The 26,747-nt window shown below is 44.0% G+C and overlaps 1 protein-coding gene across 6 annotated transcripts in view; it reads left to right on the top strand.

Annotated features, from left to right (window-relative positions):
• The window catches only part of AFF1 (ALF transcription elongation factor 1), a 121,460-nt gene that overhangs the window by 31,975 nt on the left and 62,738 nt on the right, over positions 1–26,747 (top strand). For all 6 annotated transcript variants that reach the window (XM_080409389.1, XM_080409388.1, XM_080409390.1 and 3 more), the window contains 2 exons: positions 24,140–24,260; positions 24,805–25,719. In XM_080409389.1, coding sequence (XP_080265515.1) covers positions 24,140–24,260; positions 24,805–25,719 — 1,036 coding nt within the window. The remainder of the gene's footprint in view (positions 1–24,139; positions 24,261–24,804; positions 25,720–26,747) is intronic.

Raw genomic sequence — 26,747 nt, 5'->3', positions numbered from 1 at the left:
CTACAGACTGCAGCCTTTTGTGCAAAAATAAACAACTCTGAAAAGTCATTTTTTTATCAAAGACTCTCTATGCAGATACATGGAATTGTGCCTACAGGGCAGCCTAGCCAACTTGTGATGAAGAATTTAACTTGGGAAAGGAGAAAAAAAAATCTTAACAGCTTTTCTTCAGCAAAGCCTAGGCTTCCCCTCTGAGGATGCCCTTAACTTTTTGTTTATGTTGTTCCCTTCTCCTTCCAGACCAGCTTCAAACTCTTGAGTAAGTGGGATGACCTCAACCTTGGTTCTGAATCAGCCAAAATGAGACAGCCCCCAATTGGAATTTCTGTACCTACCTGAGCATGTTGCTGAGCATAGTGTAGTGCAGTTAACTTGGTGCTGCGGTGCAACTCTGCGCCTGGTAGGACCACGGCGGATTAAAGTGACTGGGTGAAATTGTCAGTCTGCAGGAATGGTAACATTAAAACTTGGCTCCCCAGCTGGTTCTTCCATTACTTAAATGTGTGAATCAGTCTAGTTCCTAATGATTTGGAAAGTGTGTTTTCTTTCCAAGTCAGTTAAGTAAACTGAGCAAACTGACCTGCGGTGGGTAGGTTTTTCTCGTTGCACATCACTTTGTCACATGTCTTTGGAGGGACAGTCTGAATTTATGTGCAGGGGGCCTATGGCTCTTCCTTTCTCTTACAATGTAGACAGCTGATGTAGTCTAGTACTGCGTTTCACAGCCAGAACCTTCTTTCTGTAATTCTTCAATAAACAAAACCAGTTTGTAATTGTAATATGATCTGATAATTGCAACCAAAACCTTCCTGGGCTCTGTTCTGGCAGCTGCATTGGTGTGTGTTCATGCTGTTTCGCAATTTTGAACAACTTGTGAGACAGTTTGTAATGAAAACTTAGGAACTGTGATATTTAAAACAAAAAAACAAAATAAAATTTAAAAGCTATTCAAAATAAAACACCCCAAAACAAAGAAAAGGGAAATTGCATGCACAAAAAAATTCCTGTCCTGTAATGCTTGCAACCCTGATGTGTGTGTGATCTGGGTTAATTTTTAAATCTAATGAACATTTAGTTGACATTCCATCCTTTGGGCTGAACCTTGTGTTGTTTTGTGGCCAAATACAGTTGTGCAAGTCCTTACCCTAAGAACTGACTTGGTATCTGTGCTGTACTTAATTATAATGAACCATGTATGGAGCGTGTGGCGTCTCAGTCAAGGGTCTTGCTTTCGGTACTGTTTCTGCTCAGCTCCCTTGAGAGTGCTTATTCCTGTAGCTTTCCTATTTGGCAGTAATCGTTTGTGGTAGCCCAAACAGTAGGGAGGGGGGGAAAAAACCTCCCTTTTTTCAGCTGTAGCAAAAGAAAATCTTAAAATCCTGTTTAAAAGTATTCCCCCCCCCCCCCCCCCCCCCCTTTGAAAAAATCTGGTAGAAATGCCATATAAAAGAAGGTATTATGAAGGAAACTCTCTTCTTTCTGTGTCCTAACCTCATCTTTTGCTTTTCTTTTGATGGATTTCTGCATTAGCCACACTTTCATTCTTTTTTATGGCCCACTGCTTTCTAGCTGTTGGTTTGGTGGGTGGGGGGTGTCATGCATCAGGCAGATGAAAAAGCGTGCAACTTAACACAGGGGAAATACTGGGAAAACTACTTCTTTACTTCCCTGTTCCTTTGTACGTTGATGAAATATCAAGTTAATGGTTTCCTTTTTTAAAAATTGCTTCCTTGAAAACAGGCCATCCTCCTCCCTCTCAGCCTAATGACGGAAATGTACAGATGATACTGATATAAGCTATGTTTACTTGAGTGTAACAACTTTAAAGACTGTTTATGTACAGTAATCTGCCAAGCAAATAATGATTTGTTTCTGTTTGCTCACTATTTCTTTCTTTCCCCTAGAGAAGTCCCTGAACACACAAGGAGGAGAGTGTGAGGGCTGAAAAACCAGTAGCAATCGCTGGGGTTAATACAATGCGTTTAAAAGGCCTTTAAGTCATGCCGTTTTCTTAGGAAGTCCTTGAACTATTCTTCACTCTTTCCTCTTTTCTTTCCCTTTGCCGAGTACATGCATATAAGGTGGAGTGCAAGTGAGGTGCAGGCACTGACTAGATAGAGATCTTGGGTCCTGCTGGCGCACAGCGAAGTCTCGATGGAAAGTAGGAAACCAGAGGAGGGTTGAAAGGGTTTGTGTGAGTTTGGCCTGCCAAGGGTGTGCTGGAAGCTGAGGCAACGGGCCAGGGCTCAGCAGGGTGTATGTGCAAGGTGTTGTTACAGCTGCTGCTCTGAATTTCATGGGTTCCTTTGGGTTTTTCTGCATCGGTCTCGTTCAGGGCCACGTTGTAGCCTTCAGCATGTACGCTCAGTTCCAGCTGATCTATTCCTTCCACATCTTTTGAGAGGCTTAAACTGTCTGTTATAAGGCAATGAACTACTTTGGTGACAGGAGGAATTTAGACCACTATCTGTTTTTCTAGTTTCCTGTGGCTTTAAGCTCTCAAGTCCAATTGGAGAAAGCATTCCTGTTAGAGCCATGCTTGAGCTCAAAATGAATTCTTGACCTGGAGCTTCTGCATGGACAATGGGTTTTATGTGCACGTGTGTGTGCATATAAGCAGGTGCTCAAAATGGTTTCCTGATTCACAGCTTGAAACTGAGGAATGACTTCTTCATGTGTGCATGACAGAGGAAAAGAGATGCGGGAGAAGGGAGGGATATTAACCTTAGTTTCTTCTGTTCTTCCTCTGTGGTGTATATTGCTACAAGCATCATATTTATAAGTAGGGCTGTGTTAAGTGGAAAAAATGTGGGGCTAAGGCAAAACGTGCTGGCCAGGAAGGATTCTAGGAGTTGTTCTGAGGGTGGGTGAAAGGAAAGTTTCAGGTGGAGCAGGAAAATGCGGGAATAGTGACTCTCTCTGTTCTTTCCCTCCTCCCATTTTTCAAGTGGCTTCCAGAAATACTTATGCATAAGAAGTGTGTTGTGCAAAACATTTACTCTTTTGTGGTTGCATGCCTAGTAACTGCAACAACTAGGCAATTGAGTAAGATAGAAAAGGTACAGAATGTGTTAGAAAGTGTGTACTGAGATTTTAGAGAGACTTAGTTATCCTGTGGTTTAAAAAAAAAAATAATTATCCTAAATCCCTGTGATCATCTTCTGTTTTCGTGGAAATACCTAGCTTTCTACAGATAGCTTGGTCGGATGTTACTTGGGTCATTTGGGGTGTTAGCTGGTGCTGGGAGTTGTTATTCATCGTGTTTATGGATGCTTTGTTAATGAATCTCTGGGACAGTGAGAGACTATGGAGAGATGAAGCAATCCAGAGGAACCGCGTCCCCGCAATGATGCAGGAAGCTGTCTGGTTGGAAGCAGGTTGTTCAAGAGGCTTACCACAGTTGACACTGGATGTAGCTCTAGACAGAGTCAGGGAAAATGCAGCAGCCTACACGGAAGAATTTAAAACCTCCTCCAGAAGTTTGACGCAGTGGTTACTGCAAGGCATCTGCTCGGTCCCTCAGAGAGCATGGCACAGACCTCCTGCCTCGGGCTCAGGGCAATGAATAAGTGTCATTGGGAACATGTGTGGGAGGACAGGGGATGAGGAACCCTAGGGAGAGGCAGTGCTGATTCATTCTCCTTCCAAACCATCTGTTGTCACTGTGGCATTGAGGACAGGGACTCGGGGGCCATTGGTTGTTGCCATGAAAATCCTCCTAAGGGCAGAGGCTCTGATGGGTTTTATCGGGGAGGGTGATGTGTCCCTGGAAGATGTCGTGAGTCACTGCTGAGTGGATAAAATGCTGCATATAGCTGGTGAATATCCTCCTGTGTACTTGGGTAGTAATTTTCCAGCCTTGGTCACAAGCGTGGCACAAAATCACTGTCATTATTGTCTGGACAGATGTGACTTCCTTCCAGAGTGGTAACTTCCCCAGACAGAAGGATAGCCAGTTGAGAACAGTCTTGGAAAGATACCAGTCCCCTAGAAGATTAAAACTGGAAACAAAATGATACGAAGTCTGGAAACCGATAAAATAGAAGAGCTATAATGTAATTAACAAGTGCTTTGACTAGTTGCCTTTTACCAGTTGGCTGTCAGGTTTTGCTCCTTGAGGAAGGAAAGAAAAGTTGCTGTGATATGACCCTATGCTCTCATAGGTGAGAGAGACAGGCATATTGTTAATAAAACTAAAGTTCAGCTTCCTCTGTAATTTCCATTTGCAGGAGTTGAATCTAATGTCTGTTCACTCTCTGTGCTTCCTGCCAAGGTCTGAGGAAGAGCATCTTCCTCGTGTGTCATAGGCTTCACTGGTACTGACCCTTTCCAAGGGCTGAACCTGTGTGCACGTGACAAGGCAGTGTGTCTTTCACCAGTAACCTCCAGTTCTCACAGGCTTAACATGGATTGGGCAGAGGGCAAGGACTTGGGAAAGAGAAGCAGAGCAGTGCTCTACTAAAAGGAGAAAGGAAGGGGGGAAACCGCAAACCAAACAAGAAAGAAATGTGGTTGGTGTGTGAGGGGAACTACCCACAGACACTGCAAACATACTTTTTTACCTAGTTTTTTTGGTGGTAAATGTATTGACTGAGGCTGCACAAACGCGGGAGACGTCTGAAATAGCTGAATTCCTACACTCTGCCTGCGTACTGAAATGTGAGGGACAGAAGTGATCGCTCTTTACAGAAATAAAACTTCCATAACATTTCTTACTCTGCTCTTAGAGGCACGAGCGACAAGGTTGCGTTTACGAAGGGAACTCATCCTGTGCCTAGGTAGGTGTCTAGCTGGTGACTTCCCAGTTTCACCCAGACTCCTGGAAGGCAGTCAGCTTCTTCACTGCTTGCACCATGCTGGCCCATCTGTGGTCACGCTGCCTGTCCTCTCCCTGGGTTTAGGACCTGGCGCAGGAGGATGGTTTCTCTGTTGACCCACGAGCACTGCCTGCCCTTCCTAGGCTGCTTCGCAGGGACTCTGCCTGATGGACATCTGCTTCTGAGACTCCTGTGGTTACATTGCGTTTGTTGCTCGATTGCTTAACAAAGTGCTTTTAATGGAAACGTAAAACCGGATAGAAATACAAAGCCTAATGGAATAATCTCCTAATTGCAGTGCTGTAAATGATTATTCAGCACATGATTACTGTACTTGCAGGGGGGACAGTGGGGAGGAAAGATTATTGAATGAAAGACAGTAAACACTTCAGCTGCTAAGAATGATGATTTATTGCCAATCTGAGCGTCAGGCTAAGCAGGGCAAATAAACTGACAATAGTAAGTGCTTTTGGAGGTAGAAATTGCCTCATTCAGGGTATTCACTGTGTGGGACACGTAAATTCTACCAGGATAAATGCACAAAGAGAGATTAATTAATAGTGGCGAGATACTCATGCATGCACTGTCCTTAGGCAACCCAGAAAAAGTATTAATCAGCACATTGCCCAATTATTGGCAGATAGCTCCTGGTATGTAGTAGTTTGCCATTTCAGCTAGAAAATGCATTGTCCCTCTGCCTCCCTGTAAAAATCATTGCTTTTGCTGTGTTACGTGGTTCACAAAAAGTACCTCATGCTTTTAAGCAGCAAAAGAGCTGTGCTCGAAGGTACGTTGATGTTATCATTTTTTAGTATTGCTGCAAGCCTTTCAAGATACATCAGTCCTTGCAGAAGCTGTGTCCGTCTTTCAGGTATCTCACCTAGGTTAGGTGGCAGCAGGTAAAATATAGATTAGCTTGGTATTAAGCTGGCAGTTGATTCGGTGTTTAGCTGCGTGCTCTCCAGAGCAGAGCATAGTTATCAGGGAATATGTGCTGCAAGAGCACACGGTGTTCAGGGAGGCAAGGTAAGTGTTTTGGAAGTGGCCTTGCTGGTTCCCGCTGGCAGTCCTCTTTCCCACAGCTCACTGCGTGATTTCCCTGTGCTGCCAAAGAACTAGGGTGCCTGACTTCACCTGCTTGCAAAAGCCCATCTGTGGCTTGAGCTTTTCTTTGCATGCTTAAGACATCCCCCATATCTGTTAGACTGGCTTTGGTTTTCCTCTGCACGCGCAGACAAAGTGCCATGCCTGCACCAAGCAAGTTGGAGAGATTTCCAGTGTTTGCAGTGGGTCTTGGTGCTGCCAAACCCATGCTGCTGTCCCGTGGGAACTGGAGCTAGCTGTTGCTTTTGATCTGAGCCAGAGTGTGATGTTCCCACTGCCTGCACACAAGTGCTGCTAACAATGGTAAAGCTGAGCAGCTTGCTGTTTCTCATCATGAAGGAAAGACAGGAGCTTTTCAAATAGGTGTTCGCCTGATGCGAGGAAAATGTTCTTTTTTTACATTGTAAAATTAGAAAGGTGTCGAATAAATGTGTTCAGAATTGAAGGGACAAAGTATTTGTAGCTTTCGTTATTTTCTTAAAGGAGTAGCTTTTTTGTAGCTGCTAAAAGTAATGACTTGTGTAAAATGTAAATATTTTGTAACAGCTGGAAAAAGGAAAGATAAGATACTTCAGAGTGCACTTTCAAGCGGCATGTGCGTTGCAAGGTGCATTAGGCATGCATCGGTACCTGCCTAATGCACCGTGTCATGGATTATTGCTCTTGCATAGTCTGAAGGCTTTCCAAGTCCTTTTGAACGACAATGAGATGCTTTGTTATATGGACATCAAGCTAATGATTTGAATGCAGTTTGAAACTCCAGTGTAAAGAGGTACTCGGATACTGAGCATGTGCGCCTCTTCATAAAATTGAACAACGGTTACAAATTGTAGGAAAACTAGCAGGTGCTTTTGTGTGTGGATGGAAAAATTAGGAAATACTTCTGAAACAATCATAGTCTGGCAAGAGACTGCAGGAAAGATGTTTAAATAGGCTTTTCAGCATATAAACAGATCTTTTGTACAAACAGTGCTAATCTCTTTCTGTTCCTACTTAGTCCTTGCTATGCAGATAAGACTTGTCCAACCTGTTACTCAGTACATGCTGTTATGTAAGTGGAAAACTCAAAAGAATAGGAAACCTTTTCATTCATGCATGTTTTGTTTACTGCTAATTCGTGTGAAAGTGTGAAAGAATTTAGGTCTTTAATATTCCTTATTGTTTTTTCTTACTCTCAAATTAGTTACGGTACTGTCCTGTTTGTAGCACATGAGGTCTGATTTAGTTAATTGTTTGGGAAGGATTTTACACAGAGAATGTGTTTCACAAATAATACTGTAGACTTGCTCGTGTGCTTAATAGGTTGCAGGGGGTGAAAGATTCAGGAGGCAGAATTGTATACAACCCTATTTCTGAGACAGTTTCAAATGCTCATGTTTGTAAGTGTTTTGCTTTTGTTATGCTTTACAGCAAATTGAACTGCTGATAGAGTTTGATGTGCAGTTTAAACAACTTCAGGTTTGCAGTCGTGAAAGAAACAAATGCGGAACTGATGTTACGTTTCATTTTATGTTGGGCTTTATTTGCCTTAAGCTGTAGGGCTTCAGGAGTACCTGTTAGCCCACAGCTGGGATGGTAGCAGAGGGTAGAAAGGAGGACCCTTCCGACTGTGCAGGAAACATGAGGTGAAACACTCTTAGGCTTTGCAAACTGGCAGCATTTAGGAAAGGCTGGGTGAAATCAGGCCTTTGAAAAACATAGAACTTGTTTTGGAAGTGTTTACAGGAAAATGGTACGGATGGCTCTGCTGCCTCAAGAGGAGAATTGACAAAAAAGTAAGATGTATGTGCCTGTATTTGCATGTCATGCAAAGCAAGACAAAGTAATGCTGAAACTGGTGCCTCTGCCTGCATGGCACGGTGTGGGGAGTGTGCAGGGGTGCTTTATGGAGAAATGGTGCTGGAGCTGAGCTGCCTGTGAGGTGAGGCTGCGATGTGCTGTGTGACAAGAGGTCTGTGATGTGGCACCTGTGGACCGCATGGCAGTGCAGGTGACAGGCTTAGAGCTGGACAAGGTCAGCTGATAGCAGGCTTCCACAGAAAACGGGTGACGTGTTCACTTGGCTAGATGTACAGGGATGTTAGCTGTGATGAGGAGTGTTATGTGAAAAGGGGTTTAAAGTGCAGAGACATGAAGAAGCTGCTCACTAAATGTTTCTTTTTTACTGTGTCTCTTGTTAAAAATCTTCTTTGGTGTAGTAGAGAAGGATAATGGGTTGATTTTTTTTTTTTGTTTGTTTTAAATAGAATTTAGGAAGCCAGTTCTAGAAAATAGGTGAAAAAAAGGCACGTCCACTTAAATAATTTTATTGTAGTCTTAAAGTAGAAAATTTATTGAATATTTGATGACTTGCACCTGCAGTAAACATTTATGTATACTCAAAGAACTGAGATAGAAAAACAGATTGTGAGGCTTGAATCCTTATTTAACTAGCGAAATGACTTCACATAGAAAATTAAGCGTTTGAGTTTTTTCTGAATGTAATAGCTGATATAATCTAGACTTTTTTTTTACTTAGCTGTAACCTACTTTTTTCTTAAGACCTTTTCACAGAACGGTCAGGGTTGTAACCTCTAGAGATTACCTAGTCCAACCCCCTGCTAAAGCAGGCTCACCTAGAGCGGTTGCACAGAATCACATCCAGGTGGGTTTTGAATGTCTCCAGAGAAGGTGACCCCACAGCCTCTCTGGGCAGCCTGTGCCAGGGTTCTGCCACCCTCAGAATAAAGGAAGTTTTTCCTGATATTCAGATGGAACCTCCTGTGGGGCAGTTCGTGCCCGCTGCCCCTTGTCCTGTCACAGGGCGCCACTGAAAAGAGCCCGGCCCCATCCTCTTGGCACTCGCCCTTAAGATATTTATATGCATTGGTAAGGTCCCCTCTCAGTCTCCTCCAGGCTGAGCAGGCCCAGCTCTCTCAGCCTGTCCTCACCTGGCAGATGTTCCAGGCCCCTCATCATCTTTGTAGCCCTCTGCAGGTTCTCTCCAGCAGTTCCCTGTGCTGGTGCGTGGGGCTGTGCCCACCAGGGGCAGGACCCTACACCTGCCTGTGTTGAGCTTCACCAGGTCCATCCCTGCCCAGCTCTCCAGCCTGCCCAGCTCCCCCTGAATGGCAGTGCAGCCCGCTGGGGTATCAGCTGCTCCTTCCAGCTCGGTATCATGGGCAAACTCGCTGAGGGGACACTGTCCCTTCGCCCAGGTCACCGGTGAATCAGCTGAACGGGACTGGGCCCAGCACTGAGCCCTGGGGAACAGGGTCAGCAGCCGCCTGGCTACAGCCCTCCAGCTGGGCTCTGCACCGCTGGTCACAGCCCTCTGAGCTCTGCCATCAGCCACTTCTCAGCCCACCTCACTGTCCGCTCATCCAGCCCACGCTGCCTGAGCTTACTGTCATGGGAGACAGCGCCAGAAGCCTTGCTGAGGTCAAGGCAGACAGCATCCACCACTGAGAGAACTGAGGTAGTTCTTTGAAAGGCTTATCGTTTTTATGGGGACCCTGGGGAAACAGTAACTGGGGTGTGGGGGACACTATTGGGCTTTTCTTTACTGAGGACTGCTGGGTCAGGAGTAAAATGTGTGGACAGTTGGTGTGCAGAAACAGTAGGTCTAAGCCATCATCGTTTCATTTCCTATGATCACTAAGTAGAAATATGCGTGTGAATCAAAATCTCGTAATTGTGTGAAAAAATAAGTTAAAATAGGTATGGGAAATAAATAATAAAGGCAAAACATTTTTTCTTCATGCCTTACTTGATTATTTGGCTCTTTCTCAACCACTACTAGTTTGATCAGCCTTTCTACCTAATCTCTCAGATCTCAAAGATTTGTCAGTAAAAGACATTCTGTCGGAGCCTATTTTAAAGAAATAGAAACCTGACTTCATTTTTACATTACATTTTTTGTATATCGCTACTGTGAATGCACGGTTCTCTTGCTGCCTTTAAACCTATTACCAGTAAATTGATTGTACTGATCAACAATAACAACAAAAAGCATATTTCAAGGCAAAAATGAATGAAAGGTAGGATAGGTTTTATATAGGGTAGAACATAGATTTTTACCCTATGCGTTTTCCCAGGCAAACCTGGAACAGTTCATCGGAGGTGCTGGATTTCTGTTGCTGAGAGGAGGAATTCAGAGGTGGATGGGGATGGTAGATTTCATGCAGCCCTTGACTGAAGAAATCCCTCAGACTGATTAGGCAGCAGCTGATAACCACTTATGTATTCAGCTACGCTTTATCAGCATTAGAAACAGTGATATTTTGGTGGTGGTGGGTGAGTTGATAAAACGTCACAGCCGTGACTTCTGCATTTCTGCTGGGGAACACCTCGCTGTGCATGCAACAGAAGACCGTCCCTGCCCTTGAAAGCCTTGCTGCTTACCGCATAGTACATACCCTGTTCCCCCACTCATATAACTGACTTACAGAGCTGTAACAGAAAGATTGGGCTTAGAGGTAGTAGCTGAAGCCATGCACTGAAGTGCAGGGTGCTAGAAGATCCAGCTGGGTTTAACAAAAATTGAGTTCTGGCACCGTTCCACGGATTTTACTTCAGCCACATCATTTTCCTGAGCTCGGGTTTGTAAGCTAATGCCTGAGTTAGATTGATTTGTCTCAGGCTGGGAGAAGTGCATGAATGTTTTTATGGTGAACGGTATGTAGATTAATCGAGAGGGAGAAACGTTGTGGGAGGGGATGATGCTGCAGGGCAGCCCAGTCCTGAGTGGTAAGTGTTGTAAGGTGGATAGCAGGTGGTGTGGACCTGGGGGTCTCATGGGTGTACTCGCCTTGATTTTTCAGATAGCCCTCATACTGTCTGAACACTGTTTTACCCGAACAAATTGCCACTGTGCTGCTCTAACGTGGCCACATTTTAGTTCATTTCTACGTTCTTAATTCATGGCAGTGCTAAGTGCTTTACCTCTGTTTTCATCAAGGGAACCCCCCACACATGCTGCAGCAAGCTCTCGTTCTGCAGAGGCAGGGTAAGTACCACTGAAATAGTTAAACAGCAGCTGATGCACAGTAGCTGTTACCCTGCTGCCAGCATGTCTGCACTTGCCCTGTGGCAAGTCAGGAATAATAGAAGGTTGCTTTTTGTTGGTGGGAGACTGTATGACCGCATTTGACTTAAAAATCCCTAAAAAATGTGAGAGTCACTTCTGAGAAGTTTTATCTCGATCTTGTGTTCAGCATGGGTTTGCATGTGAAGTGACTGATTTTAAAGCTGGACTCTGGCTACTGGAAGATTTACCTTAACTGCAGGAAGCTTTTAACAAAATCAGACTGTAGGCAGTAGCGCTTAAGTAGATGACTGGTTACTTTTTCAGCCTGTACTGTGACAGCAGTTCTCTTGCAACACTGGGTTACTACCTTACATCTGTGATTACTTAAACACACGCTTTCCCTAGTAAGATTTGATCCTAGGTCACTTCCTTTTAAAGTTATTTTGCATCTATGTTGTATTGAAATGTTTGGACTGGGTGAAGCAAGATCAGCCCTGGTCAGCTCTGGGAAGTGACTGCACCGTGTGTGGATGTGTTTTTCAACTGTCTCTGTCTTTCTTCTCCTTATCTGAGGAAATCAAAATGAAAGTACATCATTAGAGATAACTTCTCCCTTGCTAATTGACACTTTTTTTTTTTGGTTGGATTTCTCAATGTCTGGCATACCACTGGAAAAAGAAACCCTGGAGCAAATTCTGACAGACGGACGTCTCCCTCTCTTTTTTTTCCTCTCTTGTTTCCTTATTTCCTCACATAATTTTTTCATTAATTCTATAGAAGTGTGCATGACACTGGGTGAGGGCTTTGTGGCAATTCTTTTTCATGTGTAATATTTGGTAGAAGCCTGGGCTTTGATCTGGAAATGTGTCACAGTTTTTAGGTGGGAAGCTCTGCCAACTCTAGGAAGTCAGGTAAAAATGTGTTCATCTTTATGGGTGTAACTGCTAGTAAGGCTGCTGTCCTAGTGTGCGTGGCACTTGGTAGATGAAAACACAAAAAAGGAATAGCCAGTTTTTTTGGTTGTAAGGATGACTCATAGGCTTTTAGGGATATCTTTCCATAGCTATTGATAATAAGTTGCTCGTAGATGGGAAGAGCTTGCTACTGGGGTGTAGTTTTATATGAGACGTCATTGTATGCGTGTATGAAGCGTTTGATTAGAAATGGCCTGTCAACAGTATTTAAAATGTGAAGTTGACTGCACCTTCTGTATAAAAGTCCTTTTTTTGCACTAATTTTTCATAGAACTTTCTTGAAGGAAAAAAACCACAAACTGAATTCAACAAAAACAAAAAACAGACAATGTCAACTCAGGGAACATGCTTTTCAGGATAGGAGAAGGGAAAGAAGAAGAATGTAAGGATATAAAGCCATCCATCATGTATGTGCTCCTCTGTAAACTAAACAAACCTATTGAGCAATGTCTTTTACCTGCTTGTCCACTTAACATCAGAATCTGGCTGGTTCTTAGGCAATCCAGCTGGATTTTTAAGCGACATTGTTATATGTGGAGAGTGGTGAGTTACTGCACAAAGTAAGTCTGTGTATAGCAATTTCCAAGATGTTTACAGCCATCAGGTATGTCAGTGAAAATTTCTGTTCTGCTCATGTGAAGAGCATTTTGTGGCCTTGAACCATTTTGTAATCGGTTCAGCTGCCCTTAACTTGACTCAGCGGGGCAGCTGGTATCAGGGTGGTGTGAATGCAGATGCTCTAGGCTGTGTTGTGCAGCGTAGCCATTCTCATTGGAAAATAAGCTAACATGGAAGGAGTTTGCCTCAGCACAAGCATCCAAGAAGATAACATCCAAGGCTTGTCAGAATGGCTCTTAGGCTAATGCAAGAAGATGCCAAGACAAATCGAGAAGAATGGTAAATGAAAACTCAAAGCATGATGCTGCAGTCACTGTGACGATGGGTGGTGGTTCATGAAGGCTTCTAGGAGTCTTCCTTTCTAAATACCTTATGAACTGGCATGCGGAAGCAGGTTGGGGGCAGGGGGATAGTGCTTAGAAATGGTTTGAGTGTGGGACTACGTGAAAGAAGACAAGTAGAATGGAGTGGGATATAAAAATGTGAATTAGATGCACGATTGCTGTGGCGGCAGCAAGAGGGACAGAGCGGCTGGCCTTTGAAATCTGGTTTTCCTGTGCTTTGACGGTGTATGTTTTCTGTCTGAGCTAAACTTCCAAGCAGACCCAAAGTTTGCATTCTGGTAGAAAGGCTACACCCCATGTGTTTGTTGATAGTGCCAAGGCCTTGTATTTACTTCCAGCAGCCTTTGATCTAGGAAGGCATGATGTAAGTACCTTTGAAGGGTGAATGTCTTTTCTGTTTGTGTGATCATTTCCTCAGACCTTTTTGCAGACAGGTCTTGGGGTGATCGTGGGTGACTCAGGGTCCCCTCCCTGTTAGAGCAGGATCTGCTCAGCAGGGAATGCTGTTTCTCCAAACAGACCGATTCTCAGACAAAGCCAGGATGTAAAACACTCTTAAGAGATCTGGCTATGCATTTCTCAAAGTGCCAGCAGGGCTTTTACCAGATCGGTCTTGGGTCTGAGTGTGCACTGTGGGAGCGCTGCTGGCGGCACTCAGGTCTATGTGAAAATGTTTGCTCAGCTCTGCGACAGGGGAGCGTAACTGTGTTAGTGGCAGACTGAAGTCTCCCATTTTGATAAAAAGAGTGAAGTTCAGAATAACTCGTTCTTCACTGTCACCTCTGCAAAGTAACACCAGTCATTGGGGTGCATGTCTGTCTGCATCCTGAGCAGGCTAATGTTTTCATCCTTGCTGATGAAGCGAGAAGAGACATGGATGGGCTTCTCTTTCCTGCAAAAGCTGGTCATGTGTAAGCTCAGTCCTGTCACAGTTGGATCACCACAACCAAGGCCAGGCTGAATGAGGCTTTGAGCAATCGGGTCTAGTGAAAGATGTCCCTGCCCATGGCAGGGGGAGTGAATCTAGGTGATTTTAAGGTCCCTTCCATCCCAAATGGTTCTATGAACCAAGGCTGCTCGGTGTGCAGCTGCGAGGGGGCTCTTGGGATAGTCCCATAACTGGGTCTCATCCTAGGCTGCACATCTGGAGCTGCTCTATCAGTGCTGCAGCCAAGGCACCAGCAGCTTTTTCTGAACCTTTTTGTGCATACTCAATTACTGAAATGGCACTCAAGTTGCAGATCTTTACTTACCTACCCAAAAAGACATACATGTCTTCAGGGCTGAAAGGCAGGCAGACCAGTTACTGGGCTTGGGGAAATCCTGAGCTGTGTGCCTGATGAATTAGGCTGTTGTATACAGAACACCTTGTCTCTTAAGAGGCAAAGCGGTCAGGATTTTTCATCGCACATACCTGGTGATTTAAATTTTTCACATTTCCTCCTTTGCCTGCCACATCCAGATCAAACAAAGCCTTAAATTCATCATGGTTCCAAAGCCTTGGCTGCTCTGCTTGTAATTACACATCACACATCCACACCTTCTTAGAAGTCGTCCTAGTGTATTTGCATTTAGATGGAGAATGACAACTTTTGTGTTCCCCAGCTAACTTATAATTAACACCGTTTTTGACAGCGTTCTATTAACATCAGCATGCATAGGGTGATGTTGAAAGCCTGGCTTTCTTCAGAGGCATCTGAAGCAATCATCATTCTGCAGCATCATGAGTGGAGAAGACTGCCTCTTGGTTTGTTCCGGTGCTTTGACTATGGCAACATAGTTCAGGGCTGTTGCTGAAGATGATTAAGGGAAGACTGTATAAGCTGCAGTAATTGTCACATTTTCCTAAATTTTCCGAGTTGTTGCTGTATGTTAAGCGAGGCTGGCCCTCAGCGTGAGCTCCTGTGTTTTGTTGGGAGCATCTTTCTGCTGGCAGGCTGTTTGCGTGCTGTGTTCTGGCCTCGGGGATTTACAGCTTTGGGGAGGGTGTCATTTGTTTGTGTTACACATCCATCGTGAGGCTTTTCTGCCTCTTGCAATCCAAAGCTTTCTGCTTGTAGGGTAAACGGTGTGTCTATGGAGACTGAGGAATGGTCAGCTCGGGTGTGAGAGCTCTTCTCGCTGTGGAGGGGAGGAGGAACAGGATGCTCTGCTGCTTAAGGGAGCCCTGTAGCTTGGAGCACTCCTGTTGGAAGCATTTTAGGCCGGACGGTGCCATGCTATCAGAAAAAAAAAAAAGTATCCAGGGCCTGTCTAGTGTAATACTGCTACGGTGGATTTCATTTACAACTAAATAAAAATTAGATTTTAAACTTTTCATTGCATGAGGGAAAATCCAAGTCATAAGCCTTTCATTTGTTTGCCTTTTTTGAGTAGGCAGAGAAGATATTGTTACCATCAGTAATTGGCATCTTGACACAAATCTTTTTCCTCTTTTGAGCCTTCAGTGGTGTGTAGAGTGTAGGCTGAGAAATACTGCTCCAAATCCTGGGGTGTGTTTTTAAGTGCATAGCCATTTGATGATTTGGAGTTTTTAGGCTCGAGTCTGTGTTTGTCATGTTTGAAGAACATCTTGAGAGTTCACAATTCCTGATAAAGTCACTGGGCACTGCAGGGGCTCAGCTCTTCACAGGAAACGTTCAGGCTTATTCCTGGGAACTACTTGATGAAGAAAGGGGCTATTGATGCCAAAAGGAAGCAGAAGCCTTTTAATGGCCGAGTAATGCATATATTTTTTAATTTGGTAACAGCAATAGGAAACAAATGAGAATTTGAACCCGAAGATTACTGTGTAAGAGGCAGAGCGAGAAGATGCTTAATGTTACATAGGTAGAACTGATTTTTTTTTTTTTTTTTCTGGCAAAAGCCAAGTTAGTTTCTGCTTTAGCAAACTGGCGGTTCCCTGCTGCCTGTTACAACATCCCAGCTGTTCTCCACTTCAGTGTTTTGGTGTAACCTAGAGGGCTGTGTATTCAGAACATAGGAAGAAGTGTATTCAGCATTGCTTTTTTGAAGGAAAAGCGGTTCATTCATCCTTTTGAAGGAAAGCTTCCAGCTGTACTGGATTTTCTTGGAACTTTATTTTTGTTCAGAAATATTTGCAAGTAGGTTTCTTACCGTCATCATAGAAGTACGGATGGGCTGTGAGGTCTTGATCTCTTGCTCAGTGGTTCTAATGCTGGCTGTTATTGTAGGTAGTAAACAGGGCTGGATAAACTTGAAAAAAAAAATGCATTCCAACTCGTATTTCTCCAGTGTAAAGATACGTATTTTTTGGAAAGCATGTACCAAAGCTGGTTGATGATGATGCAGAAAATAATTGACTAACTGTACCATCTGTTGCGCCTCTACCATATGTTTTCCTCTTTATCATTTGTTTCTGTTCAAACCATGTATGTTCTGTGAAATAGTGTTTGATGTGAAACAGAACTTTAAAATATCCAGCAAGTTACAATTTGATGATATTTCCATAAAGGAAAGGAAGCCAAGGTTAGGGCGAGCCATTTTTGATGCTGTTTGGTATTAAATGTAATGTCATCCTTTCATCTGATTGCCTTACAGTCACTGTCAGGCAAGCTACTTCGGTGATAAAAGCTGAGAGCTGAGCACATCTGGGATGCTCGGTAACTTTCTGTGCCCTGTGTTTATCCATGTTTCTTTTCAAGCTGATGGGCTGATGAATGAAACTGCATTTTTAATCTTTGTAGATGTGATCCTGGCCGTATAAATCGGTGGTGATTCTTCTATGGAGACTTGAAGGGCAGCACAGCTGAGGTGCTGCAGCGAGCCTGTTCCAGTGAATCTGTGTGGTTTCTGTTTAATCTTTTTTGAGGGGTGATGTGTCTTGTGTTGAGATTAAACAAGAATATGTCTCAGTCTTGAGAAATGATCATCAGCAGCTTCTCATGATTTTTTTTTTTAAGTCCATTTTAATGACAAAACAGCTTCAATAAATCTGTGATTTCCTGCAGTTGTACTGAAAGGAAATGTTCTCTCTGAAGTGTTTGGAAGGAAGAGGTTCTGTGTGTTCAGAGGGAAGTGAGCATCCTCGTTCTGTGTTTGCTTTAGCCTTTCTCCACCCTCCCTCGCTGCTGTTGAGTTAATTCCTTTTGGGAGCCAGCAACAGATCTTATTACAACTAAAACTAAAGCAGACTTCTATTTTAATTTCGTTTTCATTTGGAGAACACACAGGACAGGAGGAGAAGCAGAATTTCTTCTTGCACCATCTATTTTTTGAAAATGCTGTCATGGGCTGGATTGTCACATATCAGCATTTGGAACTCTCTAGTAAGGATTGTCACGTCACCGAGTGTGGCTTCAGAGCACGTTGGTATTTTCATGGTTTCTGTTACAGACCCAAGCCTGGATGATGTCATGAGTCAGGGTGTATGCTTGGATGAACTTAGCCCTGTTACTGGAGCCGGTGGGCTGTCTTCTTCAGCTTGTGCTGCTTTAAGCATAGGAGTATTTTACTCTTTTGGTGTGTAGCAAAGTGTGATTGGGTTTTGTTTGTGGTTTGGTTTTTTTTGGGGGGGGGAGGGGGGTGGATTTGTGTGTGTTTTTACTTTTTGTGGAGCATGTTTGAAGATCAAAACTGACCTAACATTTCAGGGTGAGCATTCAGTCTCATCAGACTCTTTGAACATAATGGGGTGTTTGGGTTTTCCTGATGACATGTCAAGTGTAGCCCAGCTGCAGAAAGTGCAGCGCTCTTTTTAATTCTCAAATTTGGAACTGTTTCCCCTCTGAAGATGGATGTGGTGGGACCATGGAGACCCCCCTGCTCCTTGTGCTTGACATGCTAATGCCAAGTTTCACAAAGCATTTCCACAACAGTAAGGAAGAGCTTGGAGGTGGTTTTGAGGTTGGTGGTCGTTTTTTTGGGTTTTTTGAGTGCCCGTTCTAGGAAAATCTTAATATCAAAGCTCATCTGGAGAGGTTCCTGAAGAACTGGAGCTGGGGTTCTCCCTGCAGCTTTGGCCATAGCGAGGTTAGAGCTCTGTCATGCATGGGACGGTTTGCTGGAGACTGGCAGGCGGCTGCGCTGCGCTGCGCGGGTTTCCTCTGGTGGCGCCTGGCTGGCCATGGAGACCTCCTTCCTCTCCTCTTGGCATGGGGCCACGCGGGGACTGAGCTGATGGTGGCTCTCGGATGCTTTCTGCCTGCCTTCCTTAACGCTGACTTTGGGGAAACTGGGCGGCCTTAAGCTCAACAGCATAGCCCAGGTTTTGAAAAGCTTTAAAGAGCCATCTCGACAAATACCCCTAAATGGCCAGGACAGACACGATGTCTCCTCAGGTGTTGGGACCAGGGTAGCTACAGGCTCATATTTAAAAAGTGGAAGTTTTAGCAGACAGCAGATGCTTCTGCTCTCAATTAGGAATGCAGTCTAGTGCAATGCAATTTACTTATTTTTAAATAAAAGCCCCGCAGTATGAGACGAGGTAGCGTGCACGGGAAGTGTATGCCTCCATGATAAAATACACGAATTAAAATGAGTTTTAGCTGTTGTCTTGAAGTAGTTTAAGGGCTCGCCTGTAACTTAGAGAAGGGGGGCTGGCGCTCTCAACTGCATGATAAAGTCATGCAGCCACTCAGTGTTTATTCCCTCGTCCTTCTGCTTTTAAAATGTGCTTCTTTCTGCACGCTAAAGTTGGAGGGAGACTGGGAACAAAAAATGGTTGGGTCCGTTGCAGAAAGAGAGGCAGAGGGTGGATGGTGTTCCTGAACAGCAAAGTGGAGGGGGATGGCTGGGCTGAAGGGGTGGCCAGCAGCCTGGGCCACTAGCCACTGTGACAGTACAAAGAGGTCTGCAGTGGCAGCAGCGCATGGCTAACCTCGCTGAGCAGTGCCCCGTCATCTCATACGTGTGAGAGCACCCATGCCCGCCTTGCTGTCCGGGAGCAGGCGTGTGCATCATCTTTTCAACCTGCAGGAGCTGGCATTATTACAAAAAGGCGGTGTCCCTTCCCCTCCCCTGCGGCCCTCCTCTCTTCATACACTCTTTAAAAAGAATTTATTGCTGGGAAGAGAGCTTGGGGTCAGTGAAGGTTCAGGGAAAGAAAGAGGCCTTTAGAGGTATTACAGCTGCTGCTTCTGCAGCAAGCAGGGTGTGAGATGTTTAGTGTTGCAATACATGTAGGAAAGATAGCTGCTTCTCGTTGTGTCATTGTTGCAAGAGATACAAGTTACAGTTGTTTAGGGGTTTTCCTTTTGCTTGAATGTAATCAGAATCTCTGAGCAAGATGGCTTGATTGCTCTGAACTTGGATGCTCGCCAGCCTAGAAATAGAAGGATATCCGTAATCCACATGGATGTAGCACAGTGTTTTAGTAGAAAACAATTTGCAGGGTCATAATATGTAGCTTGGGTTAGTTTTTTGGTTTTGTTTTTTGGGGTTTTTTTGTTTGGTTTTTGTTTATTTTTTGGGGGTGTTAGTGGGTTGGTTTTGGATGTGGTGGTTTTTTTTTTTTTATTGCTGGTGTTAGTTTTTAAACTACTTGCAAGTTATGGGCTTCTTTTGTTCAAAGTTAAGATTTAATGAGACTTTTGCAGCAAGGCATAATATAAAACAAGAACCCTGGTCAGCCAGTGCTGACAGCAGATTTTTATCCTGGGAGAACAAATAAAAATAGCCCACAAGGTTTCCCCCAGTCCTTCACACATATCACTGATGTTCTGCCTGCTTCCTTTCCAGTGAATTTTGCTCATGTGCACATACACGTTCTGTTTTGTCTTCATTATTAAGATGATGTTATTGTTAAGAGTTTGTGATAAAGAGGATGAAATATATGAGTAGCAATATTGTGCTAATGGTTTGATTTATGATTAGAATTTATGAACTCATATTTTTAATATTTGAGGACTGGTGTTTTTGGGGTGTGGTGGGTTTTTGTTTTGAGGCGGTGGGGTTTTTTTGGGTTGTGTTTGGTTTTTTGGGGGGGTTTGGTTGGGGGTTTTTTGTTTTTGTTGGTTTTTTTTTAAAATTATTTTTTTTAAAAGTGCAGCAGCTGAACCTTGTGAACTGTTATATAGTGTTCCAAATGATGACTTCCCTTCATTTTGCGGGAGGCTTGCTCATGTGTGCCCAAGGTCAGGCCTGTTTTGCATGACTGAAGAATGCACTCTCATTACCCAGCACAAAGTCCGTTGAAACAGCTGAGAATTTTTTTGCCTGTTTCAGTGGGCTTTGGCTCACCCTCCTGCTCTGCAAGTTGAAATAACTGCACAAAACCTCTTGGTCAGAATTTCCGCTTGTTTGTTTCGCAGCAGAGTCTCACTGTGGAGTGATTCAGCCTCTCAGTGCTCTTCCAGCCAGGGAGATACACATGTGTTTATGCAGATATTTGTGGATCATCACTAATGCTTTTCAACCTGGGTTTACTGCTGATAGTGGCATGCTGGTTTGTATTTTCCTGCAAGAATAGTAATTAGAATAGTTTATGGCTCCAGCCCTTTTTACCTAGCAACAGGAAAAAACCTGTTAATAGCAAGTCCTGTTCTGTATAGGTTTATAAACAAAGGGAGAACATGTGTGATCATGCGAACATGTGGATCCCCATTGCATCCCCACGTCAGCCAGCTGGCGTGTGGAAATTATACCCAGCTTGGTAACTGGATCCATTTAAGGTATTGTGTGTATTTTTTGTTGGTTTAAGAAAGTTGCTCTACGTTATCTCCTTTCTAATAAATGTTATGTGAAGAAGCTGACCAGGGGAGCAAATTTTAGATTATTGTTGGAAACTCAACAAGCAGAGAGTAGTGAGGTCATTACAAGATAGGATGCTTGACTCTGGCAGTGTGTGGAGGTGGTTTGAGTCCTCAGTGCTTTATAGGAATGGCCACTGCTATAATTGTGCACTGCAGAAATCTGAAGTATTCGAATGCTATTGCATGTGCCTTCTTACTAAATAATAATGCAGGTTATAAAGTGGTATGGTATGGTCCAGGAGTGATGTTAAGAGTTTTTGAAAGGTAACTGAGATTGTTAGGGAGGTTGGGAATGGGTCTGTGAGAAGTTACTCTTTTAGTCCTGACAGCATTCCCCAAAAGACTTGTATTCAGCCTCATGGCTTTTATGTCTTTCTCTGTCCTCTCTGAAAGAGGCAAACAGTCTTTTACCTGGGAAGAGAAAATGAGGTTGGCTCATTTGAAAACAACCTGTTTTAGAAAGAGATGCATTGGTTCTGGCTTTTGTCCTTATGTATTGATTTCATTTCTTGTTATCTTGGGTTTCAGCAGAGAGCTATGCCAGCTCAACAGCTTGTCTCCGGGAGGCCTGGATCTGACGTGTGCCGCAGCAAGCTGCGAGTTGCAGTAGCAAAATCTATTTTGGGGCAGGCAAGCACTATGTCTCTGTGTGCTGTGTACTCCAGCCAACACCATGAGTAGTTTAATAAGTACTAAGGAGAAAACAAACAAAACCAAGTATGTATATTTAATGCTGCAGTTGTACTAAAAAGTACAGCGTAGGTCTGAGTGCTTGCCGTTCGTGGTGTGGATCAAGGCAGAAATAGTAACAGGGCAGGCCGAGATTTCAGCAGTGTTGTGCAGACCAAAAGGTGTACATGTATCAAAAGGCACAAAGCGGGAGAAGGAGCTTTGCTCTCTTTAACGCTGCTGTTGTACTTGTAAAAAGTACATCCTCTTTCTGTCTTTTAATTTCCTGGATGTCCTTTTGTCTATCAGATGATGAAAATTATGGCTTAAGAACTGACCAGGGAAAACATGACTAGGAAAACAGCTGATGATCGAGGAGGAGTTAAAACTAACTTAAAATTGTCCTTTTATACCTTCAGCATCACACTGAGCCTAACAATAATGTTCAGAAACATAGTTGGTGGTAGCTTCAAAAGGAAGAAGTCAGGGTGGGTGGGGGAGAGCTGGAGCTGAGCGCCTGGTTGCAGTAAGAGCTTTGATTAGTCCAAACACATTGTAAGTGCTCGTTGCAAGAGAGCTGTATAATTTAAGCGAAGAGAGTAACTACAGGGCACAGAGGCTGCGAAATGGCAAGAAGTGAGGACTTGCCACTGAGGGCTGTGGTTTTGTTCCTTTGCCTTCCCCACTGTGTTAGCTTGATTGCTTGTGCAGCCATGGGGGAAATGGACTGGGGACCAGTGGGTGAAGAGGAGCCAATTGATAAAAGTTACGTCGTCGTCCCCCGTCCCCCCCAGTTTTGTTCTACAGCTGGTGTCAGTACTGACACTGGGTCACGGCATGACAGATTGGGAAAGAGGAGGTTTCAGAGGCGTCCTTTGTGCTAAAAGCCAGCATCATAGCTGTTAAAACCATCTTCTGTGGTTTTTTTCATGCTTGGTGTTAAGGGAATTTCTTTGAAGTTCATATAAAGGATATTTGCAGAATCATTTTTAATTTCCTGCAGTGTTTAGGAAATTCAGTAAAAACCTTCCAGATAACTTGAACAGAGAAGTTTAAAAAATGCTGTCAGCTTGAAATGCATGCACTTAGGCAGAACACTGGCACAGGCTGCACAGAGAAGCTGTGGGTGCCCCATCCCTGGCAGTGTTCAAGGCCAAGCTGGATGGGGCTTGAGGCAACCTGGTTGAGTGGAAGGTGTCCCTGCCCATGACAGCAGGGTTGGAATTAGGTGATCTTCAAGGTCCCTTCCAACCCAGACTGTTCTGTGGTGCTATGATACAGTTTCAAGTAGTAGATGTAGCCAGGATCGCTTCTTGTTTGCTTTATAATTCTTCCCAATCTTTTGTCTTCTGCAGTTGATATCTCCCATAGGTGACTGCACACAGCTTTTCTGGCACATGCAGGGCAACTGACCAACTAACTGATTATAGATATGAAATTGCTCACATGCAAAATGATATCAGATGCACAGAGGAAATGTGTTTGTTGGATATTGTTTGTAACAGAAGGATGGTGTATATTTACTGAATCAGTGATCTGTGATTATTTTATTTTTAAAATTCTTTGCATTGTTTGCAGAAGTGGGATACATAGCGCTTACTGGAAACTTCTGTTTTGCTATGTTTGGAAAGTTTAGCCCTAACAAAGTTGGAAACTATTTAAAATGTGCATAGTCTAACCCCTGAATATGTTTTTCTGTCTCAGTGGCACAACTACATCCTTGCCGCAGTTCTATGTATGGAAATTTGCCATCAGACAGCATCGTTTTCCAGAGTTCACATTGAGACAGGAAACGGCCTCTGCAGTAGTCAGACCTCTTGGTTAACTGTTACGGCAAAGCCAGTCCTCTGACTCTCCTTTAAGGATGGTCAGGCTTTCAGTAGATGATTCCTGGTGTGGTATTTGAGAAATGTCACTGGTGGGGAAGACAAAGCTCTTCCCTTCCAAACTGGGATACTTGAGAAGTTCAGCGTACTAAGGAGAGTATATGAATTGTGTGTATGCAGTGGACTGCAGTAGAGTAGAAATAGGAGAGGAGGGAAAAACCTTCATCCACATAGTATGCCTGGATGCTTTTTTCCCCCAAGGATCCATAAATACTAGAGCAATAGATTCCCTTATTTTGCAGTAGTATTTCACAGAGGAGGTGTAGTTTAAAGGTTCTGGTTTTCCATGAAGTCATCCTGCTGTGCGTGTGTCACGGTTTTATTGTTGTTTTGGTAGGGCTGGTGGAATTGAGCACACACATATGTGGTTGAGGAGGAACAGGGGGATTTGACCTGGTGTTTTCCAAATTTTTGGGACCTTCTCTTTAAACACATTTATGTGATTGCTTTAAATGCAACTACATGGTCTGCCAGGTAAGCAGCTTTCCAAATGTCAATTTAAAGCAGAGAGTAAGTTTTTAAGCCTGTTTATAAAGTAGGCAAAGTTCAATCTCTGAAAGTGGAAGCACCTTCAAAATGGCTGATTTTTTTTTTTTCACTCTCAAGTGCAGAAATCTGGAGGAGAACAAGAATGGTAGTTTTCACATTGTTCATTGCAACTGGATTTGCCAGCTCATGCACTTATCGCCCACATTGACTTGTTATCAATTTGTGTTTCACAATTAAATGGATAGTTTTTCCCTTCCCACCCTTCCCGATGCATTGTATCAGACGTAGAAATCACTCAGAAGGTTGCATGCTGTACCTCATATATTCCATTACTATGCAGTAGGGCAAATACTTGGCATAACTAACTTTTCAGCTATAACCACTCTGTGGATTTCAAAATTACTTTCACACTGGACACATACTGTTGTATGAAACCACATGTTTCTGCACAAAGTAGATGCCTGTTGATAACACTGGTATAAAGTGTTAACCATCCTTTCTTTCTCTCTTTCCTAAAGCTTGTACAACGAGGACAGAAACTTGCAGCGTATTCGAGAGAGAGAGAGGCGGAATCAGGAGGCTCTCCAGGAGAAAGACCAGAGCCCTGAGAAGGCTCCCCTCTTTGCAGAACCCTACAAGGTAATGGTAAAGGGAGGGTGTGGTGGAGGAAGAGGTGGAAGGAGGGTTGGGGTGGAAGAGGAGAGCTGTACCTACGGTGTAGCAGACTGGAACGTGATACATGCAAACCCAGCATCTTCCCATCTGCTTAACTTGAATTCATGTATGCACGTAAAGCTCTGTAGATGGTGCAGGTGCAGTATGGACTTTGGGTTGGGCATATTCATCTGGGGGCCTCTTGTAGTCTGGGATTTTGAAGGAGAGTGCTCAAGAGCAGCTTGGCTGTCTCTTTCTGCAGCTGTGGTTGAAACAAAGTGGTCTGATGTTAACGTTCCTGAAGACTGCAGGCACATCTGCAATCTTGGTTCAGAAGGACTAACACTGACTAAAGCAGTCCGATTTGCTTTGGAGAGACTGCATGCAGAATCAAGATGAGCATGTGTGACTTCACCGGTGGTGGTGCCTAGTGATTAAATTAAGACCCTGAAGAATGTCTCTTCTTGAGCTGGATCTCTTGGAGTGGGGGGTCCATGCTTTTTTAACTTCCACCTCTGTTCTATTCCAGACTAATAAAGGAGATGAGTTGTCAAGCCGAATTCAGAACATGCTGGGCAATTATGAGGAGGTCAAGGACCTCATGAGCCACAACAAATCCCATCAGAAACTCATTGGAGTTCCTAAAAATGTCGCTTCTCTGATCCCACAACAAAAGCCTCATCGCCCATACTTCCCTGAAAAGACCAGCCATACATTACCATCTTCATTCCACCACACAACCCACCATCCACCCATGGGACCTACGGTTGTAGCTCCTCCCGCTTCAAGCCACTCCATTCACTACCAAAAGGCACAATCAAGAACAGACCCAGCTCCAGGTTTGCACGCCAAGAGTCACACCTTAGCCAATGGTCAGAGCCAAGGTGAAGAACAGAATCATGGCAGCCAGGGAAGTCATGTGGATTTTCACCACAAGAGAAATGACAGGCATGTGCTTGGTGAAGGTCATGCTAATGAACTGCAGCCTTCCTTTTTGGTGCTTTCTCCATTGCTATCATCTTTGTCTTCTCCAGTGGCGCCCTTGTCACCTCTACATTCCAGCCAGCATATCGATTCCAGGTCACAGAACAGCAGTAAAAGTCATGGGCCGACCTACAGTCAAACAAAATCATTTCAGAACCTAGTGACAGGATCACAAGAGAAGGAAAGTCGGGGCTGCTCAGCAGTTAACCTGACCAGCACCACTCAGCCTTCCTCTCAGACTTTTCCCCCACCTTTGCCATCAAAAACCAGTGCAATGCAGCAGAAACCAACTGCCTATGTCAGACCAATGGATGGCCAAGATCAGGCACCAGATGAATCGCCAGATCTCAAACCTTTCCAGGAGGAATACCATAGAGAACCCTATGAAGAAGTCTCCGATTTGAAGACAGACGCCAAAGCTAAACTATCCAAATTGGAAATCCCTTCTGAGCCTGTAGAGGTGAGTGCAATTGTTGGGGGGGCTCTGTTGTTGGCAGGGTAAGTTCAGCTGTGAGAGAACAGGTCCTTGAAGGGCAGAGAGTACCAGAACTGATGAAGGCTGTGCCTGCGTTACTGTGTTTAGAATGTGTATTTTGAGGATGGCTTTTGCTGACCCAGGTGAGACATCTGTTTGGGTGGTGAAAATGCAACACTTGCCATGATTCAATGGTTTTCTCAGTGAGGCTGCAGCAAGTTGTATGGTTAGGGAGACTGCTTCCGTTGCTGCTATTCTTGTTTTGCCTGTAAAGATTGTTGAAAAGGAGAAGGGGGAAATGATAGGCTGTGAAGATGAAGTGGTGATGCACCTGCAGTTCGTACATGTGGAGTGTCAGTGCTCAGTCTGAGTGATGGTGGATAGAAGCCCCGAATCCCCACTGAAAATGGGGACAGCTGACTCTGCAGTGAGTTCTGTGGTCATCTAGTAAGCTGAAGGGTTTGTGGCTTTGTAATAAGTGGCTGTGAATACCACAAGGTACTCCTAACTAAGTTTGCAAGATCTCACTGTAGACCCTCAGGAAGGTATTAATGTGAACAAAAAGCATCCTGTAGATTTCTGCCAGATGGATTTAGCCTAGCTTCCTTGGTGAGCATGAAACCATTCTGTCTTCCACTTCATTGGATGCCTTCTGAGCAAGTTCTGAAGGTTTAAGTAAACCTAGTGCAGAGGTGGAATTCTCAGTGACAAGGAAGATCCTAAAAGTTCTGTAAAATTTTGTATTTGTGCAAAGAAGATAGCCTCTTTTTTTGTCCCAGCTATAAGTAAATACAAACAGAACTTGCTCAATGTGTTTGATCTTAGCAGCAGAAGGCAGCCTGGGCAGCAAGCTTAGGCATACCTTCATTCTAGTCACTCACTTGTCCTTTTCTCTGCCAAGGACTGAGAGGGATGCTGCAGGAGACGTGGGATGGGAAGCTGCAGTCGTTGCAGTGAAGAGGTGACAGTTGGGCCAAAGACCAAAATGTGTTACGTTTATAACCTCTGGTTAT

The sequence above is a fragment of the Falco punctatus genome, assembly GCF_963210335.1.
Source record: "Falco punctatus genome assembly, chromosome: 1".
Classification (NCBI taxonomy): Eukaryota; Metazoa; Chordata; class Aves; order Falconiformes; family Falconidae; genus Falco; species Falco punctatus.
Note: the sequence above shows the minus strand (reverse complement) of the source record. Positions and strands in the feature narration are given on the sequence as shown.